This window comes from Phycodurus eques, chromosome 1, assembly GCF_024500275.1.
Source record: "Phycodurus eques isolate BA_2022a chromosome 1, UOR_Pequ_1.1, whole genome shotgun sequence".
NCBI lineage: Eukaryota > Metazoa > Chordata > Actinopteri > Syngnathiformes > Syngnathidae > Phycodurus > Phycodurus eques.
In genome coordinates, this window is record NC_084525.1 from 35,407,166 (window position 1) to 35,427,135 (window position 19,970).

At 41.6% G+C, this 19,970-nt stretch overlaps 2 protein-coding genes across 3 annotated transcripts in view; one reads left to right on the forward strand and one right to left on the reverse strand.

Annotated features, from left to right (window-relative positions):
• bltp3a (bridge-like lipid transfer protein family member 3A) overlaps nucleotides 1-16,685 on the reverse strand; it is a 57,943-nt gene extending 41,258 nt beyond the window's left edge. Inside the window, exons 1-6 of the mRNA XM_061689952.1 lie at nucleotides 16,468-16,685; nucleotides 12,968-13,130; nucleotides 6,980-7,018; nucleotides 6,705-6,796; nucleotides 6,450-6,639; nucleotides 3,868-4,008 (exon numbers count right to left, since the gene is read on the reverse strand). Coding sequence (XP_061545936.1) covers nucleotides 3,868-4,008; nucleotides 6,450-6,639; nucleotides 6,705-6,796; nucleotides 6,980-7,018; nucleotides 12,968-13,130; nucleotides 16,468-16,511 — 669 coding nt within the window. The 5' untranslated portion in view covers nucleotides 16,512-16,685. The remainder of the gene's footprint in view (nucleotides 1-3,867; nucleotides 4,009-6,449; nucleotides 6,640-6,704; nucleotides 6,797-6,979; nucleotides 7,019-12,967; nucleotides 13,131-16,467) is intronic.
• A 1,679-nt stretch (nucleotides 16,686-18,364) lies between these two features.
• The window catches only part of LOC133409659 (protein ILRUN-like), a 22,784-nt gene continuing 21,178 nt past the window's right edge, over nucleotides 18,365-19,970 (forward strand). Inside the window, exon 1 of one of the 2 annotated variants that reach the window (XM_061689993.1) lies at nucleotides 18,365-18,651. In XM_061689993.1, coding sequence (XP_061545977.1) covers nucleotides 18,494-18,651 — 158 coding nt within the window. In that variant the 5' untranslated portion in view covers nucleotides 18,365-18,493. The remainder of the gene's footprint in view (nucleotides 18,652-19,970) is intronic. The other variant, XM_061689986.1, reaches the window with a different exon arrangement.

The following is a 19,970-nucleotide window of genomic DNA, read 5'->3' on the forward strand; positions in this document are numbered from 1 at the left end:
AAATAAAGTAAATTACATCTTTCAGTCTGGAAAGGGTTACAAAAGCCATTTCTAAAGCTTTAGGATTCCAACGAACCATGGGGAAAGCAATTATCCTCACATGGAGAAAACATGGAACAGTGTTGAACCTTCCCAGGAGTGGCCGGCCTACAAAAATTACCCCAAGAGAACAGCAAAGACTCATCCAGGAGGGCACAAAGGAACCCAGGACAACTTCTAAAGAACTGCAGGCCTCCCTCGCCTCAGTTCAGGTCAGTGTTTATGACACAACAATAAGGAAGAGAATGGGGGGGAAATGGCATTCATGGCAGAGATCCAAGGCGAAAACCACGGCTGACTAGGCTTTACACGATCAGGATTTTTGGGGCCGATCACTGATCAGCAAGTTTGTGCACAGACTGCAAATAACTTATGTGTCGTTGTTTGAGACACCGGAAAATAGTCCTACACCAACGACAAAAAAAAAAAAAAAAGTCCTACACCGACGGCAACTTACGACATGAAAGCCGATCAGCCGATCAGCATAAAATGACTAATTATCGGCCGATACCGATAACACCGATCAGATCGGCGTAAAGTCTACTGCTGACCAAAAAGAACATAAAGGCTCATCAGGATAACTACTAAAGAACTGGAGGCCTCCATTGCCTAAGTTCAGGTCAGGGTTCATGACAACAATAAGGAAGAAATTGGGAAAAAATGGCATTCATTGAAGAGTTACAAGGCGAAAACCACTGCTGACCAAAAATAATAAAAACTCATCTTATTTTTGCAAAAAACATCTGAATGATTCCCAAGACTTTGGGGAGAATATTATATGGACTGACAAGATGAAAGTAGAGCTTTCTTGAAGGTGTGTGCCTCATTACATCGGGCGTAAAATGTAGCATAGCATTTCAGAAAAAGAACATCACATAAACAGTCAAACACGGTGGTGGTAGTCTGATGGTCTTGGCTGTTTTTCTCCTTCAGAACCTGGACAACTTGCTCTGATTGATGGAACCATGAATTCTGCTCTTTAACAGAAAATCCTGAAGGTGAATGTTCAGCCATCATTTTGTGACCTCAAGCTTTAGCACACTTCTGGAGTAGGATAACGACCCCCCCCCCCCCCAAATTAAAATTTAAAAAATGAAGGTTGTGGAGTGGCCTAGTCTAAGTCCAGACTTGAATCTGATTGAAAAGCAGTGACATGACCTTAAAAAGGCAGTTCATGCTAAAACAAAAAAAACAAAAAACAAAAAACAAAATATATATATATATATATATATATATATATATATATATATATATATAGATATAGAGAGAGAGAGAGAGAGAGAGAGAATTTTTTGCTGAATTCAAACAATTATGCATGAGAGTGGGCCAATATATCTCAAACAAGACATGACTCATTGCCAGTTATAGAAAACGCTTGATTTCAGTTTTTGCTGCTGACGACCAGTTATTAGGTATTTAGGTAGCCATTATTTTTTCACACGGCCAGGTAACTTTGAAGAGGTTTTTTTCCCCATAATAAATTAAATCAGCAATTAAAAACAGCATTTTAAGTTGATTTGGGTTATATTTGTCTGATATTTCTATGTGTTTGATGATCTTAAACAAAGTGGAGACACTATGCAAAAATATTAGAATTTGAGAAGGGGCCCAATACATGAATGAATAAATAAATGCTAAATAATGAATCTTCGGTCCGCCACATAAAGGAGGACGGAACTAATATCAGGGTGACAGGCTTTGCAGTACAGTCGGCATCAACTTCAATGGTGAGTACCTTCATTTTATATGTAGTTAATATTTATGTTTAAGAGTATAAAAAGTGTTTGAGTATAGGAACTGCTTATTAGTAGGGTAGAGGTTAATAAAAGTTTCGGAAAGATTACATGGATGCTACATCGCAGACTTTATTTATTGCGGGGGTGGTCCGGAACCTAACTCAGAGACAAACGAGGGTTTACAGGCGCTATTCGACTGTTGCCCCTTGTTGCTTTTGCACCTTGACAGTCGGGTCTCTTGCAACAGCCGCAGAAATGTTGGGAGTAGCCTACGATGGTGCCCTACGACTGGACAGGTCGCAGCGGAGGAGCTGAGCTAAGCGAGGAGCGTCAGCAAAGTGGCCCGGAGGAGTTGAGAAGTGATACGTTGCTAGATGGAACTGGAAATGGAGCCATTCTTTCTATATGTACAGTATGTTACTCGAAATAGAAGCTATAGTTGCTCGGTTACTTTGAACTTTGCTAGTGGTGAACAGGAGTGCCGTCATGCACGCTGTGATCACAACATCTATGATCAACTATAACCGCTTCATACAACAGAGCATGGATGAATGGGTGCTTATGTTTTTAATAGTGATGCACCGAAATTTCAGCCGCCGAAATGTTTTTGTTTTTTTTTCTTCACGCATTTCGGACCAAAGTACAAATCTGAGTAAAGAATAATTTATTACTAACAAGCAACGCCCTGTAGAGCTTTGCTGAATATCCAATTAAATTGACTGGGAGGTCACTTTATTACACACACACACTACACTCACGTTTGATAATGACATACTGTAGTGCCATAGTGCCACAAATCAACCATAAATGTGAAATAAGCACAAATATTAAATAACATACATGCAACACACTACTCGTAACATAAACACATTAATAGATAATAATAGAAAGATAAACGTCTTCATTACTGTAATAATTCAAATATGCATGTCGTGATAAATTATGGGAACTGCGTGGCTTTTCCATCATCATGCGAGCGGCTACTAGCCCAAACAGAGCATTCCTATTGTCACCCAATCTCACTGCTTTCCGCTGCTCTGGGTTGGATCCAATGCTTGTTGCATGCTATTTAGTGCTGCCCTAGCTGACTATGAGCTAAAGCTAACACAGCTAAATATGACGCCGAGCCGCAGAGGCAAACGTGTGCCTTACTTCCATTGTCAACACAGCATAAATAACTAATCAACGCCTCCATGACAGCAAATAAACTACACTTTTAGACAAGTATCGAAATAACGAAGGAAAGGGCATAAGATGAGACAGACAGAGCACCATGCTAATCGCTAAGCTATCACATGAAGTCACAAAACACTAAAATAAGTGATTGTGTGGTACAGTAAACTTGTCACATTGGTCTGGCTGGAACCGCATTATAGCGGAGATTGGCCAACTTTGAAGAGCAAATAGCAGGCGAATTAGTACGTGTTCATCGAGGAAAATACTGTAACATACGATAACGCTAGATTAATTAGAATTATGAATATAGAGTAAGCATGTTGTGAAATTGAATAGTATGAAGAATTGCTTTTATCGTATTTCATAATATACTGCAATAACTGTTCCACAGTTATGTTCTTGACATAATTTAAAAAATATGGAAATTCAGACAAATTGTTCTGAAAGTGAATTTCTATACGTTGGCACCTCTGCAGTCATAGCCATAAATGCAATTTTACTAATAATTGGCATAGTTTTATAATTAATAATTGGCAGGAATTATTTATTTTTGGATTTATTTTTATATGTTAATTAATGTAAAGCACTTTGTTTGAAGAGCAGCTTTGTATGAAAAGGGCTTACAAATCAGGTTTAATTGATTGATTGATAATTTCTTTCGGTGTTTCCGCTTTCGGTTAAGAATTTTCATTTCGGTGCATCAGTAGTTTTTTTTTTTGTAATGTTTTTGTGACATGGCCTCTGGAAAAGTAATTTTGACGCCCTATATGTTGCACAAGGACTGAAAAAAAATGCTACGATACCATACCATTTGGGATCCCTGAATAATGTAGTTTCCATTACACACATTTATGCAACTTAACGTAAAATTAACCTGAAGAGGATATCAATTCAAATATAGCAGTTTATATCTCACTCTGCGTTTTAGAGCTATGCGAATGCGTCCCTGGTTAGTGATGAGGCGTAACGGGGTGCTACCCAAATCCTGGTCATCACTCTCGATGGCGTCTGCCTCGATGCGCAAAGTCTGCCAGTTAATTTCCTTGAACGTCAACACCTGCAGAGGAAACATAAGCAACACACTCAGCAGTCAAATATGATAGTCATCAGCTGGAAGAGGAGGTGGAACTGATCGAATAGGCTTGATTTAATAACTTACTGAAGGTACACGTGGCACACAGTGTAGTATTGTAGCATCAGAGAAATGCCCAGCATGCAGAGCAGCATTGTACATCGTGAAGTTTTGTATACGTAAATGCTGTGTTCTTGTTTATGATAGTTATCCCCTAAAAGTGTTAATATACTTTGTGTGTTCATTCCCCCACTTTTCCGCGTTGTTGTTTGTGAACGGTTAATAATTATTTTGCACCAGGAGTGACAGTTGCATTGCGACCATTAAAAGACAGATTTGTGAACAATATTTGTGAACAATATTCGAGGGAAATGGCCTTTTGTGTATGTAGAAAAAGTTTTAGATCTTGGAGTCCAGCACACGAAGAATGGGAGCAAAAAAAAAAAGTGTTGCGTTTATATTTTTGTTCAGTATATTATGTGGCACAAACATTTTACTATCAACAATATATAAAACATACTCACCGATAGCCAGATGTAAGAGGTGGCTGTAGTCTGACCCACTTGTTGAGTTCTGTAGCTTTTACTACATTAGCGCCATTGTCTGTTGCAATAGACACTTATTTCTCTTCTTTCAATCCCCAGTTTGCCAAAACACCCGACAGAGCACTGGCTGGCTATGCGTTCACTAATGTGGGATTCAGGGAAATATGCAACTTCCAGACACCGTGTTGTTAGTTCAAAGTCTTTGTTGAGAGAATGAACAGTAAAGCTCATAAGGGGTTCAGTTCTGCAACTGGACCATCGGTCTGTGGCGCTAGCTTAAAAGTCAATTTCATGCATTTTAGCCTTTATAGTCGCTATGCATGCCTCGTAAATCTGGTATCTCCGGTCCACTTCCTTCAATAGATCCAAAAAGGCTTCGTTGTCTGCGATACGAATTGGTATCATGCATTTGACTACAAAACGTGCAACAGTTGCGGAAATAGCTTTGTGGTGCTTTGAAGTTTTCCTCGTAAGGAGTGACACTAGCAAAACCCTCATCAATGGTTGTCTATGGATATGCTTTTTGCAATTTGCCTCTGCGTTAGTAGTTTTGGAAGTATTAAGTAGACTTCATATAGCTTCTTGTGCTTGTGCTCAGTGACTGAGTTTCCTCTCAATGTAGCCACTATTCTTTGACATGACTTGCCTTGTACCTTCATCTCGGATACGTCTTCTCTCCTGAAGCCGAACTAGTCCCATATTTCAGACATGTTATTGATTTTAGGCACAAGTTATTCATCGTTTTCATCCTCTTTCATTTCCTCCTCTCCCACGTCTGCCATTCTTCCTCGGCCTGCTGCTGCTGGGAAGGTCACTGTACGCCAATGGGTCCACTCTAGCCAATAGAAGACTAGTATTTTGGGGGGTGGATGGCAATGCACATTTAAGGTCACATCTGATTTGTCAAACTCAGATAAATGCCACACACATGCAACAAAGCAGACAATACTATATAAAATTATTATCACATATATTTGCGATACCCATTTTGCATGTGCCATTATCGCGCTAATATTTTTTCACCGTATCGCACAGCCCTTGAAGGATGCCCCCGTCCAGGTTGCTGACAGCCCCACCGTGTCAACTGCGGCACCGAGCATGGGAGGACATTGAGCCAGCACAGTTCCAGCAGGAACAGAAGGATGACCCTGTCCTTGACTGTGTCCAAGGATGCATTGAAGCAGGCCAACGACCTGCATGGTCAGCTGTTTCCATGCTGGACTTGGAGATGAAGGCCCTGTACTCCCAGAGCTGGAGGGTGAACCTGAACTGGACCACTACGGCAGGCTGCGAGATCGGCTTCGGGAAGAGCCCGATGTGGCCCGCCAGACTCTTAATGAGGCTGGTAGCTGCCAAAAGAGGACATACGACAGCCTCTGCAGAGTGGAACACTTTCAAGCTGGCACACAGGTTTGAGTCTACAATCCAGTGAGGAAGAGAGGTCTGTCCCTTAAGCTTGTGAACCACTGGATGAGACTGTGTACCGTCAGAGGAATCCCCAGCATGCCGAGGGGCATTGCACGTAGTTGTAAACTGTTGTATAAATGCTGTGTTCTCGTTAGTTGTCCCCTAAAATAGTGTTAATAGACTGTGTGTTTATTTCCCCACTTTTCCGCATTGTTGTTTGTTAACTGTTGTTTATTATTTTGCACCAGCAGTTACAGTCACAACGCAACCAATGACCCTCCTCATTGCTGCTCACTTCTGCAGTGGAATGCCCAGTGTCTGCTTTACAGTATGGATTGAATTTCATTTCAGAGTGACAATGAGGAGACGATTGTATGCATTTTAAATAAATATTTTTAACAGCCGTGACAAATTATACACAGTACATTGTGAACATAAAAACAATGTGGAGAGGATTAAATGCTGCAGTGGTACCTCTCCTCTCTTTGGGTCTGTGATGCGGGTGGAGCGGAGGTCGCCATGCTGCCACTTAGGGTTGAGGCTGTTGCCTTGCAGCTGCCACAGCTCGAAAGAGGCATGGAAGGCCCGAGCCTGCACTTTGATGGTGATGGAGTTGATTCTAACAGACATGCCCTCCACCACTTTCTCCGCAAAGCCATACTCGCTGTGAACAGTTACAGCAAATGTGAGCCAAAGTGCTCCCTTTTAGCGGCTTTCCTGCAGGCTTACCTCTGGCCTGCTGTGATGGCAATAGGAGAGGGGCCATTGGGAGGACGTGGCTCCTCACATGTCCTCATTTCTACTTCCACCTTATCCAGGAACTGCAGAAAAGAAGAAACGGGTATAGAATTGAGCACGTACAAAAAAGAAATGTGGGCAAATACTTCCCAAGTATAAAGAACACTACCTATGAACTGAAAACTGTGGAGACTAGAATGATCGGGATGTAAAGAGACAAGCCAAGTGTGGCAGAAATTTGTAGCAACACAGAGGCAAATTCTTACCAGGCAGATGGGGCTTGTTTTTAACTTTGTCCATTGTATCTGAAAAGACAGGAGGAATACAACGTCAGTGAAGGCCGTCTCAAAAAATTCTGCACTCTTTTGTATTCAGTGGGCACAAAGGCTCCCGTGACACAGGCAAACAAGCAACCAATCAATTTTTCCTGCACCTCTCAATGTGTCAACTAAGGCAAAAGGGATTCAACACAATATCAAAATGCATTCCTGTTGAGATCAATTCTTATATTAAAAAAAAAAAAAAAAAAAAAAAAAAAAAAAAAGGTTTAGTTTTAGGATATATGCAGGCAGCTTTTGGGAATTCAGCATTTTTTCCCTATAAATGTTCTCTTCATTAAAAATGTGCTAGTTTACTGGCACGGCCATAAGAACCTCTTTAACCAACATGGCGTTCGACAACAAATAGGGAATCTCCATTTTCTGCTTGTTTTTATACCTATTTTTATTATTAATTAGTGAGAGAAAACCCTCCCTGAGCAGTCACCTTATCGTGGTGGAGGGGTTTGTGTGTCCCAATGATCCGAGGAGCTAAGTTGTCTGGGGCTTTATGCCCCTGGCAGTGTCACCCATGGCAAACAGGTCCTAGGTGAGGGACCAGACAAAGCACCGCTTAAAAAAACCCTATGATGTCAAAAATTACAGGAAGACGTTTTCCCTTGCCCGGACGTGGGTGACCAAACAGTAGTTCAGAGTACCCACACTTTTTTTGAGTCCTTGAATGGGGTTGGAGTAGAGCGCGCCCAGTGGGGACTCCATCGTTCTGCTGGGGGACTTCCAATACCCACGTGGGCAATGACAGTGAGATCTGGATGGCCGTGATTTGGAGGAACACACCCCCCACCCTTACTTGCACTTGCACAGTTCAATGACTGACTTTCGGTTCCCCTTTTTAGTGTTCCAACTACAGGGGGAATCACACTTCTCAGCCTCCGTGGTAAGCTCTATTCAGGGGTGCTGGAGAGGAGGGTCCATCAGGAAGTTGAATCTCAGATTCAGGAGGAGCAGTGTGGTTTTTCGTCCTGGGTGTGGAACAGTGGACCAGCTCTACACCCTCGGCAGGGTCCTCAAAGGTACATGGGAGTTCCAACTAGTCTACATGTGTTTTGTGGACTTGGAGAAGGCGTAAGACCGTGTTCGCGAGTATGGAGTACAACCCCTTGATATGGGCTGTTCAGTCCCTGTACGACCAGTGTCAGACTTTGGTCCGCATTGCTGGTCACAAGTCAGATTTGTTTCTGGTGAGGGTTGGACTCTGCCAACGCTGCCCTTTGTCACCAATTCTGTTCATAACTTTTATGGACATAATTTCTAGGCCCAGCTGAGACGTAGCGAGGGCCCGATTTGGTGGCCTCAGTATTGCATCTCTGCTTTTTGCAGATGATGTAGTTCTGTTGACTTCATCAAGCCGTGATCTCCAACTCTCACTGGAGTGGTTCGCAGCAGAATATGAAGCAGTTCGAATAAAAATCAGCACCTCCAAATCTGAGACCATAGTCCTCAGTCAAAAAAGGGTGGAGTGCCCTCTCCAGGTCAGGGATGAGATCCTGCCCCACGTGGAGGAGTTCAAGTATCTTGGGGTCTTGTTCAGGAGTGGAAGAATAGAGCAGGAGATCGACTGGTGGATCAGTGCGGTGTCTGCAGTGATGCGGACTTTGTATCGATCTGTTGTGGTGAAGAAGGAGCTAAGCCGAAAGGCGACGCTCTCAATTTACCGGTCAATGTACGATTCTACCCTCACCTATGGTCACGAGCTGTTGTATGTACACCCGCATTGTATCACGTGACCGACAAATTGGCCCGCGCACACGGTAAAAATTGTTGCTGTGCGTAGAATGCCACGGAGATCATCTCTCATGATTGGTCCGTTTTAGTCACATGCTGTGATGATATAATCAGCGTTCTTCCCGGTTCCACATAGCACATACACCGCCGCCTTCTCGATCGATTTTGCAGCATAATTAAACGTGTCATCTGGTCATCTAGGTCCATTTGTTCTAGCAGACTGTTCCACGGTTGGCATTGTTGTTGCTTTGTTCCTTGTTACGGAAAGGTTCCAGAAACGGCCACAAAATGCAGAGGAAACTCCTCCCTGTGGCGTCCCAGCCAATGCCAGCCGTAGCGACACCCCAGACTTGGAGGATAACTGCAGCATACTTTCAAAACAGCGTGCGTGGGTTGCGCTCGAGTATAAAGGCAAACTGCCTGCGGGATAGCAGCAGGGACATCAGCGCGGTCACCTGTCCGCGCGAGTATAAAGAAGCCTTAAGAGATAGGGTGAGAAGCTCGGTCGTCCGGGAGGGGCTTAGAGTAGATCGGCTGTTCCTCCACATTGAGAGAAGCCAGATGAAGTAGCTCAGGCATCTGATTAGGATGCCTCCTGGACGCGTCCCCGCTGAGGTTGTCCGGGCATGTCTCACCGGGAGGAGACCCCAGGGACGACCCAGGACACGCTGGAGAGACTACAGTCTCCCGGCTAGTCTGGGAACGCCTCGGGATCCCCCGGAAGAGTTGGATGAAGTAACTGGGGAGAGGGAAGTCTGGGCTTCCCTGTTAAAGCTACTGCCCCTGCGACCCGACCTCAGATAAGCGGAAGAAAATGGATGGCTGGATAGTTAGAGAGTGTTAAAGCTATAATCCACAACTATTTTTTGTTTCAAAAAAGTAATCTTCACCCAAGGCACCACAACGGTAGATGACAGAATGGTGATTAAGTCTATCAGCTTCTGACACATCATGCTATATTTTTCCAAATTATTTTTTTTATATTTAGTGTGTAGCGTTTATTGGGGGACATCAAATTGTGCGTAATTTAGAAGAAAACGATGAGTTGGAAGCGGCGCCTGCGTCACTTCCGGGTTATCGTAATTTTAAATTACAGCGTTATAAATCAAGATATTTGATATATATGAGGGGCACCACATCATGTTTTTACAAGTTTAACTTGCTTTAGCGAAATGACGACAAACCTTTGTAATCAGTCTCTTATCGGAAGGTGGCTACATTTTAGATACTTTGAGTTCTCGACTTTCTAGAGGTTTCGTTCCGAGCCCAAACACACACATAATCAATGCAAGGGGTGAATTTTATAGAAATTTTAATAATTAAAAGTGGTTTCTACAGGATAAAACACAAACAAACACAAAACAAAGAAGGTATTTATGGACATTGGCAAAGGAAGGGATTTGTGACGTGAGATGAGGTTGGGCTTCCACCTCTGCCGGCTGGGCCTCCACCACTGCCGGTTGGGCCTCCGCCTCTCTCTCTTCAACTTCATTGAATCTGTGTCAGAAATCTCTGCTAAGTTTGCAGTAAAACAAAGGAAGGAATACCCTGCATTGTCTGCAACGCAGTTCTTTACTATTACAAATATTACTGAGACCAAAGTTATAGATTTAATTCATTCACTCAAACCATCTAAGGCAAAGGATGTTTTTGGAATGGGCACGAACATGCTCAAAGATCTAGGTTCAACTCTTGCTACTCCTATTGCCTCAGTCATTAATCTTTAAATTTCATCTGGTCACTTTCCAAAGGCCTGGAAATCTGCTATTGTTACCCCTCTCTTTAAATCGGTGACTCAACTTCTCTGAATAACTACCGACCTATAAGCATTCTTCCTGCCATTTCCAGAATTGCAGAAAAATGGGTGTCAGAACAGATTGTCCATTATTTAAACGGCAGCTTCCCCTCTCTCCACACCATGCAGTTTGGTTTCAGATCAAAGCATTCCACTGAAATGGCTAAATGCCTCTTCATTGAGAAAATAAAATCTTCTCTCGACAAGGGTGGAGTTGTAGGGGCGGTGTTCTTGGACCTCAGGAAGGCTTTCGATACAGTAAATCACTCTGTTCTTCTAACCAAGCTCTCAAAATTTAACTTCTCTCGCAGAGCTGTGAGCTGGATTGAATCATATTTGCATGATCGAACACAATCTGTATCAGTTAACAACTGCAGATCTGAGTCTCTTAGGCTAACCTCTGGAGTCCCTCAGGGATCAATATTAGGGCCCCTTTTATTTAGTCTTTATATCAACGATTTGCCCACTGTTTGTTCTGAAGCTGAGTGCATAATACATGCAGACGACACGGTTTTCTTTGTTCATGTTCGCTCCAAAGATACTGTTGCTGCTAAACTCACTAATACACTGTCCTGTGTCACAACTTGGTTGCAGGAGTGCTGTCTACAGCTAAACGTTTCTAAAACTGTAGGCATGTATTTCACTAAAATAAACAAGAGTATCACCTGACCCCGACATATGGGGTCAGGTGATACTACTTAATGGAGAAAAAAATGCAAATTGTCAGCCAATACAAATATCTTGGGTTAATAACAGCTTTCCTTTCATGCCCATATTGACAAATTGTGTAAAAACATCAAACCTATAGCTGCCAACACTAAAAGACAAGTATGTTATGTTTTCATGTTATGATCAAATGATTTGTGGTTTTATTCTCTCTTAATAGTATAGTAAGTCTTTGATTATGTATCCTGTATTATATTGTCTTGTAGATGTATTTTACTGCTTTTTTTACATCATGGCCAGGGGACTACAGATGAAAACTAGCCTTCTGGCTAATTCCGGCTTTTTTAACCACGTCTACTTCATGTGTTTTATGAAATTGCATTGTCGCCTTTCAAATAAACCGATTAACGATTAACCAATGGGCGTGTAGTGAATGCATATAGCTGAGGACTCCTGGTCTCGTTAATATAAACCAAAATATGCACTAATCCGTACTTTTAGGAGACCGCAATGTTGGTCTGGAACACGTTTGAGGCAGGCAAGTCAGACTCCATAGTGTTCGGCCAGTCCGGTCCGCACCGGAAAACCGGTGAATTCGACGGAAGGGAGGAATGGAAAAACAGGAGCAGCAAGAGGCCAACGAGTTCTCAGACAGGACGTCTCTCGGGTGACGTTAGGAGCGGGTGCATTGCGTCCGCCTCAGTTCCCTCAGACTGAGTTCGGGCCCCCAAGCAGGGTGGCTCGAAGCGCTTGCAGGAAGCGCTCCAGCCGGGGATCCATGTCCTTGCCACCTCGGGTAAGGTGGGCGTCCTGCCTTGCGCGGTCGGTCCAGGTGACCAAAAAGACTTCTGCACCAAGACTCCAAAAACTTCTCAACTTCTCCCAGCTCTGGCTCCTTTTATGGCCAGAGCGGGTCAAACAGGGGGGGGGGGGTTGAATCCTACCCCCCCTCCTTTTCTACCACCTTCGCGAACACCGAAGGGCTGGACTGCCTTTTGGCGTTATTTTTCCATTCTAGGATTATTTTGTGGTTTAAAACCAGTGGAATAAATATTAATTATTGGGTTTAAGATAACGAGACCATTTTCCTCACCCTGCATTGGTCCACGCTCATCCTCTTTCATACCTGTAATGAATGTTTCAAATGTTATGTGGAGAACATCACTATTTTCATGTGACATTTGTGGCGTGAAAAAACGTCCGAGACATGGTGCAGAAGTGGATCCTACCACATCCATCTTTTTCCCCACTTGTTTTTCTTTCAAAAAGTTTGAACGTCAGAATGTTTGAGATGCGCTCTTGAAGACACGGTGGGGGGGAGGGGTCGGAAAGGTAGTGCGTAGTCGGAGGGGAGGACGACAGACAATTATTTAGCCTACGCCATATCAAAGTGACAAATGCTTGGTTGTAATGCCGAATTCCAGCGTCAGGGGGCGCCAGAAATCCCAGATTATAGCTTTAATTTTGATCATTTATTTAAAAAGTATGAAAATGTTGATTCATATGACGTATGACACAACAGAACTGCTCCTACTCAAATGACTTCATCTCGCTCTACACTTTGGTCGGAAATTTGCCAAGGACTAGAAAAAACTGTAACAAAACCATTTTGATTACTCTTGGGAAGGTATTATTATGAATACATTAATCAATGTAGTTTCTGCTTTGTGGTTCAACCCTGCTCTCATCTGTCAAACCAGTCAGCTAATCTAATTTTTAAAGTGACTCACCCTGATGGCAGCTTTGTTGCAGTAGACGCGTGTGACGGCCAGCCAGGTAGGTAGGTCGAGCATGTTCTGGAGAACCTCTTCATCGAGCTCGAGGTTGGACAGCTGCCCCTCCCCCTTCAAGGTACTTAGGTTGATCTTGTCTGGGGACAGATTCTTGGTGAACCTAAGCAGAAGAATCAGGCCAAAGACAATATTCACTTTTTCAAACTGACCACATCAGAATGCCACATATTCAGGGGACAGAAAATAAACAGGAGTTTCCACAATGAATTTCAGCGTTTATAAACCCCAAAGGAACATTCACACTTTATATTCACACAACTGGATTACAGGAAAGCGAGAATGAACAGTACGAAAAGGCAATACAACAGCAATACAACATCTCTATATTTTACACACAAAACACTAATCTGTCGCATCATTATGACATTTAAAAAAGGGCGTTAAATGTCAGACAGAGAGGCCTCAGGAGCAGTTGACACCTACATGTCTAATGACTTGAGTTTGCTCCAATTTGCCCAAACTGTAAACATTGTTAGTTGACACCGTGATGTGCCTGAGAAACCTGACAGACCAGTCGACCATTGGGTCTCCCTGGTCTGACTGAGCAATCAACACCAAACTTCACATGGCCTGGACAAATCTGTGGTTTGTTTGAGTTTGCTTTAATACCCAATTCAAAAGCACTTTTACTACTTTCTAACAAATGGATCAGATTTTTTTATTTGTTTTATTTTGTTGTTGTTGCTGGAATTAAGACCAGTATTAGTTCCAAGACTATGGTGGCACTGGTAACTTAAACTAATCATTAAGATTAGCATGCATTAAATGAGTACAAAAATTCTAAAGTTTATCCAGCTAGAAAACAAATTAGTCATTGTAAAAACTGTTGGCCTAACAATTAAACAGTACTAAAACTGATCTTAAACAATTTACACAGAGGATCAGTTTTTAAATAATCAAATCTAATGGAGACGACATGTGGGGCTGGATATGAAAACATACCAAACAGCTAGAAATTATTACACCCACATTATCCTACATCTCCAATTCCAATGAAGTTGGGACGTTGTGTTAAACATAAATAAAAACAGAATACAATGATTTGCAAATCATGTTCAACCTATATGTAATTGAATACACTACAAAGACAAGATATGTAATGTTCAAACTGATAATCTTGATTGTTTTTAGCAAATAATCATTAACTTTTATGGCTGCAACACATTCCAAAAAAGCTGGGACAGGGTCATGTTTACCACTGTGTTACATCATCTTTTTTTAACAACATTCAATAAATGTTTGGGAACTGAGGACACTAATTGTTGAAGCTTTGTAGGTGGAATTATTTCCCATTCTTGCTTGATGTACAGCTTCAGCTGTTCAACAGTCCGGGGGCTCCGTTGTCGTATTTTACGCTTCATAACGCACCACACATTTTCAATGGGAGACAGGTCTGGACTGCAGGCAGGTCAGTCTAGTACCCGCACTCTTTTACTACGAAGCCATGCTATTGTAACACGTACAGAATGTGGTTTGGCATTCTCTTTCTGAAATAAGAAGGGGCGTCCATGAAAAAGACGTTGCTTGGATGGCAGCATATGTTTCTCCAAAACCTGTATGTACCTTTCAGCATTAATGGTGCCTTCACAGATGTGTAAGTTACCCATGTCATTGGCACTAACACAGCCTTATACCATCACAGATGGTGGCTTTTGAACTTTGCCTCCATAACAGTCCGGATGCTTCTTTTCCTCTTTAGCCCAGAGGACACGAAGTCCACGATTTCCCAAAACTATTTGAAATGTGGACTCGTCGGACTACAGAACACTTTTCCGCTTTGCATCAGTCCATCTTAGATGAGCTTGGGCCCAGAGAAGCCGGCGGCGTTTCTGGGTGTTGTTGATAAATGGCTTTTGCTTTGCATAGTAGAGTTTCAAGTTGCACTTACGGATGTAGTGCCGAAGTGTATTTACTGATATTGGTTTTCTGAAGTGTTCCTGAGCCCATGTGGTGATATCCTTTACACATTGATGTCAGTTTTTGATGCAGTGCCGCCATGAGGGATCGAAGGTCACGGGCATTCAATGTTGGTTTTCGGCCTTGCCGCTTACATGCAGTAATTTCTCCAGATTCTCTGAACCTTTTGATGGTATTATGGACCGCAGATGATGAAATCCCTAAATTCCTTGCAATTGTACGTTGAGGAACATCGTCCTGTTCGACTATTTTCTCACACACTTCTTCACAAAGAAGTGAACCTCGCCCCATTTTTGCTTGTGAATGACTGAGCAATTCAAGGAAGCTCCTTCTATACCCAATCATGTCACCTACCTGTTCCCAATTAGCCTGTTCACCTGTGGGATGTTCCAAACAGGTGTTTGATTAGCATTCCTCAACTTTCTCACTCTTTTTTGCCACCTGTCCCAGCTTTTTTAGAACATGTTGCAGCCATAAAATTCTTAGTTAATGATTATTTGCTAAAAACAATCAAGTTGATCAGTTTGAACATTAAATATCTTGTCTTTGTAGTGTATTCAATTAAATATAGGTTGAACATGATTTTCAAATCGTTGTATTCTGTTTTTATTTATGTTTAACACAACGTCCCAACTTCATTGGAATTGGGGTTGTACAATAATGGTATTTTGAGAATGCAGTCTTGCATAAATATTATTTAAGTGTTTGCATTAGGGTGAAAAACTAATAATGTCATTACTAGAACATATGTTCAAAAATGCCATTTTGTTGCTATTAGTTGTAATATAATATTGTTGCCATACATTGTAGATATACTCAGTTTACTGCAAAGCAGAGGAGAGCAACACAATACTATTATTAATTTTGCATTTGGAACAGGTATGCCAGAGTTAAGACTGAATATTGCCTCACAGTCACTATTAAGATGCACCTAACAGTTCAAGTACTGCCAGGAAAAGGCTCCACAACATTGTCATCAATTGAAAAAGGCTTGTCAAATCTGACGAGGATACCAAGGCACTGCAATGCAACCATTGTCTATACGTGCAAAAACTGGCGTACAAGGCTGTGATTGAATCAAAATAATGGAATAAATTTTGCATGCAGGCGCTTGTGGAGTTAAAGAGAGGAGAGCTTTTCCAGTTCCACAATGTATGTGCAAGATCATGCCTGTTTACGATTCTGTATGTTGGAGCCCCCTGATTAGAAACTGGTTTGTTCACTCTGTAGACATACAATATTAGTCACATATGACAGTGTCAGACAGATTAAAAAAAACATCTTATTTGATTTGTTTTAAACTCAAAGCTATAATCAAACATCCAAGTTAAAGATAGCACTTTTGAGTAAGAGCTCCGTGAATCCTATATAACGTCTCCTCTGATATCAAGGCACTTGGAATTTTAAAACGCTTAAATAAATAAATAAATAATACAAGTACCGACACGAACCAGCTAATGGTGACTGTTGACACTGCCAGCATCCAGCAGGGCTAGCAGGCTAACGTATATGACACCTACCTTGACAAATGTTTCAGAATTTGCTTTTTAATAATCCCGGCCATTTCTGATACCGGATTCGTGCCGACGGGTTTCTACTTCGACAAACATTTAAAGCTTGGGAATTGCTCTAAAAAGAACGCATCACTCGCTGGAGGCATCTTGAAAGCCGTGACGATGCTAGGCTAGCACCACATCCAACAGCATAGGCTTCCCCCCACCCACCCACTCGCTCTCTCTCTCTCTCTCTCTCTCTCTCTCTCTCTCTCTCTCTCTCTCTCTCTCTCTCTCTCTCTCTCTCTCTCTCTCTCTCTCTCTCTCTCTCTCTCTCTCTCTCTCTCTCTCTGTCTCTCTCGCTTCTCCCTCTTCTGTCTCTCTCTCTCTCTCTCTTTCTCTCCCTCTCTCTCTCTTCTCTCTCTCTTTCTCTCGCTCTCTCAGCACTGAAGACTCAATGGCGTCATCTTCCGGACAGGAAAAGTAAACACGGTATTAGGTTAAAACCGGAATATTGTTATTCTGTTTACTGGGGTACTGAAAAAAAAACGAAAAAAAAACAGAGGAATCATGGGATTAGTAGTTCGAAAGGAGGGGTGGTTGGGGGGGATAAGATTACAATACAGGTTTAAAAATGCATCTTATTTGGATGCAAATGAAACCCTGCAATTGACTGGGAATGTACCACAAGCTCAATATATATAGATAAAATACGTATCCGTCAATACTTATAGATAACAACTGAGTACACAAACAAGATGCGGAACACATAATTTATTGCAATGGTGGGGAAAGAATATGACAAACCACAAAGCATTTCCATTATTCAGAGTCCAGTCGTATTTGTTGCACTAATTTCTCATTTTTTGTAATCAAATATGATTTAAAATCTATTCATTCATTGTTTGATTTATTTTCTATTCATTTACCTCATTAAATATTTTTAATTGATTCATGGTGAATAATACAATAAACATACATAAGTAAAATAAACGATTTTACACATAGATTTATACAAATAATAAACATTTATTATCATTTAATTAGGCGACACGGTGGATGACTGGTTAGAGCATCTGCCTCACAGTTCTGAGGACCGGGGTTCAATCCCTGGCCGCGCCTGTGTGGAGTTTGCATGTTCTCCCAGTTGGGAGTCTGGGAGGAGCTGTTTGTATGATGGCATCTTGTGACTCGCTCAAGGTCATGTTCAGCCTCACTTTGGTGCACTTAAACTCTGCAGTGAGGCTAGAGATAGGCAGTTCCAGTGCACCGTGCCCCGACAAACCTATGTTACTGAGGCAACGTAGAAGTCCCAGCCACTTCTGAGTATATAACTGACTGTCCTCTCCAGCTGCTCAACTTTGGCGATGGGAAACCCGTGGACGGTTAGATGCTACATCAGACAGGGGAGCAACCCAAACTGAAGATACCACAGTTTCAGCTTTCTTAATAATAAAACATACATATCATGAAAATAAAGATAATAAAATGAGAATTATTATATAATTTTAATGACAAATTTATTTACATGTTTTAACTTTTTTAATTAGCTCAATCTGTGAAAGAATTACTTTAAAAATCAAATGTGGTCCTAGAGCTCAAACGTTTGCCACCGCTGATTCATTAGTCTCAAACATTCTTTTTTTTTCTGAAGATGTGAGGTTGAAAAAGTTAAATCCGCTAGTTTATCAACCAACACCTGTTCTGATGTATTTCCTTTAAAGTTGATTGTGTAGTGTTGGAGCTATAAATTAAAGCATATGGTTGACGTTTTGGGATCAGCATTTCTATATTCATAGATTTTGGCCTTTGAAAAAAATACCAACAGGAAGTCGATTTTAGAGTCAGTGTGTGTCGTAGTCTTAGTCTTCGTAGTCACATGGCCTCGGCGGTGTCAGAGGTGAGCGTTGCGATTGTGACATGCGCACTGGGCGCTGTTCACAGTTTGTTATGACAAGCCGAGGCCTTGATCTCAGAAGTTTGTTTTTCTCGTTTGTCTCATTTTTTTTTTTTTTTTTTTCCCCCCCCCTCATTTTCAAGAGGCAAAGTCACGATGGAGGGTATGGAGCTGGACGTGGACCAGGAGCTCACGCAAAAATTTAGTTGCATGGGCACGACAGACAAAGACATCCTCATATCGGAGTTCCAGAGGCTCCTCGGCTTTCAGTTGAACCCCGCCGGATGCGCCTTCTTCCTGGACATGACCAACTGGTGAGCTCGAGGACTCGATTGGCCTGATGTTAGCCATTGCACGCTTGCTAGCTAACATTATATTCGCGGATGTATCGTAAGAATAATTATATATACAACGCGGGAAGCACCATTCCTTTGTAGGCAGTGTGCGTGTGTTAGTTCGACTGCTACTCAAAAGATTGTGAGTTATACCGAAAGAAACACAGCAGACGCCATCTTTCGCAGAGGAATTTAGGTACATATTAATCCTGGTATGGTGACTTGATAATATTTAAGGCAGCGGTTACTATGATGAGTTAAATATACTGTAATTTACCTTCTATATTTGTTTACACGTGTTTTACGGTATTATTTTGTGAGTCGCAGATGTTACTAACTTTAACCCGCGAAACTGAACTCAATAACTGTTTTCCCAAACAATTTTGGATCATGTGAAACATTCACGTCAGGAAGCCTATTGAGAGGACTGTGCAGTATTATGTAACCAGGCAGCCAAACCGACACGTGTGGCAAGCCTGGACAAAATATATTTTTTAATGTTACTAGAAAACCTACATTTACATTTTACAAAATGCGAAAGGAAGACTTTTCAATCGACTATGCGTTGAGGCTAAATACTATACACCTTCTCCGTCGTGCCACTATTGTGAGATAGCAGGAGTCACGTGACGACGTGTAAACGCTCGCAACCTGTTTGCTAAAAATATAATCTGCTGGTTTATGGATTACAAGTGTATCATGTGAAACACCCACTCTAGCATTGAGTGGACTGTAATATGGCAAGCAGATTTAACAATCAATGAATTAACATTGGCGATATCAACAACGTCTTTCTTACAAGTCGTTAGTTGAAAATATATTATAATTCAATATATCTGTAACGTAATTGTGACCAGTTGAAACGACAGATATATCTGTATTGCAAATTTACTTAGTCAGAACTGAATTACGAATATCTGCAGCATTATTTTGCCATGGACAAATGACGCAACTTTTGGCGTTCATGTGTATGATGGAGTTTGTCATTCCAGATACCTGCAGTTCAGTTGCAAATATCTGCTGCTAATTATGGACGTGACCCTGTCCCAGCTTTTTTGGAATGTGTTGCAGCCATAGAATTATAAGTTAATGATGATTTGCTAAAAACAATCAAAATTATCAGTTTGAACATTAAATGTCTTGTCTTTGTAGTGTATTCAATTAAATATAGGATGAACATGATTTGCAAATCATTGTATTCTGTTTTATTTTTATATAATTTGGGCTTCCAGCTCATAAAACCCACAAAATCAGGAATTCAAAAAAATGTAATGCTGTGAAGAAATCAGCCCAAATTT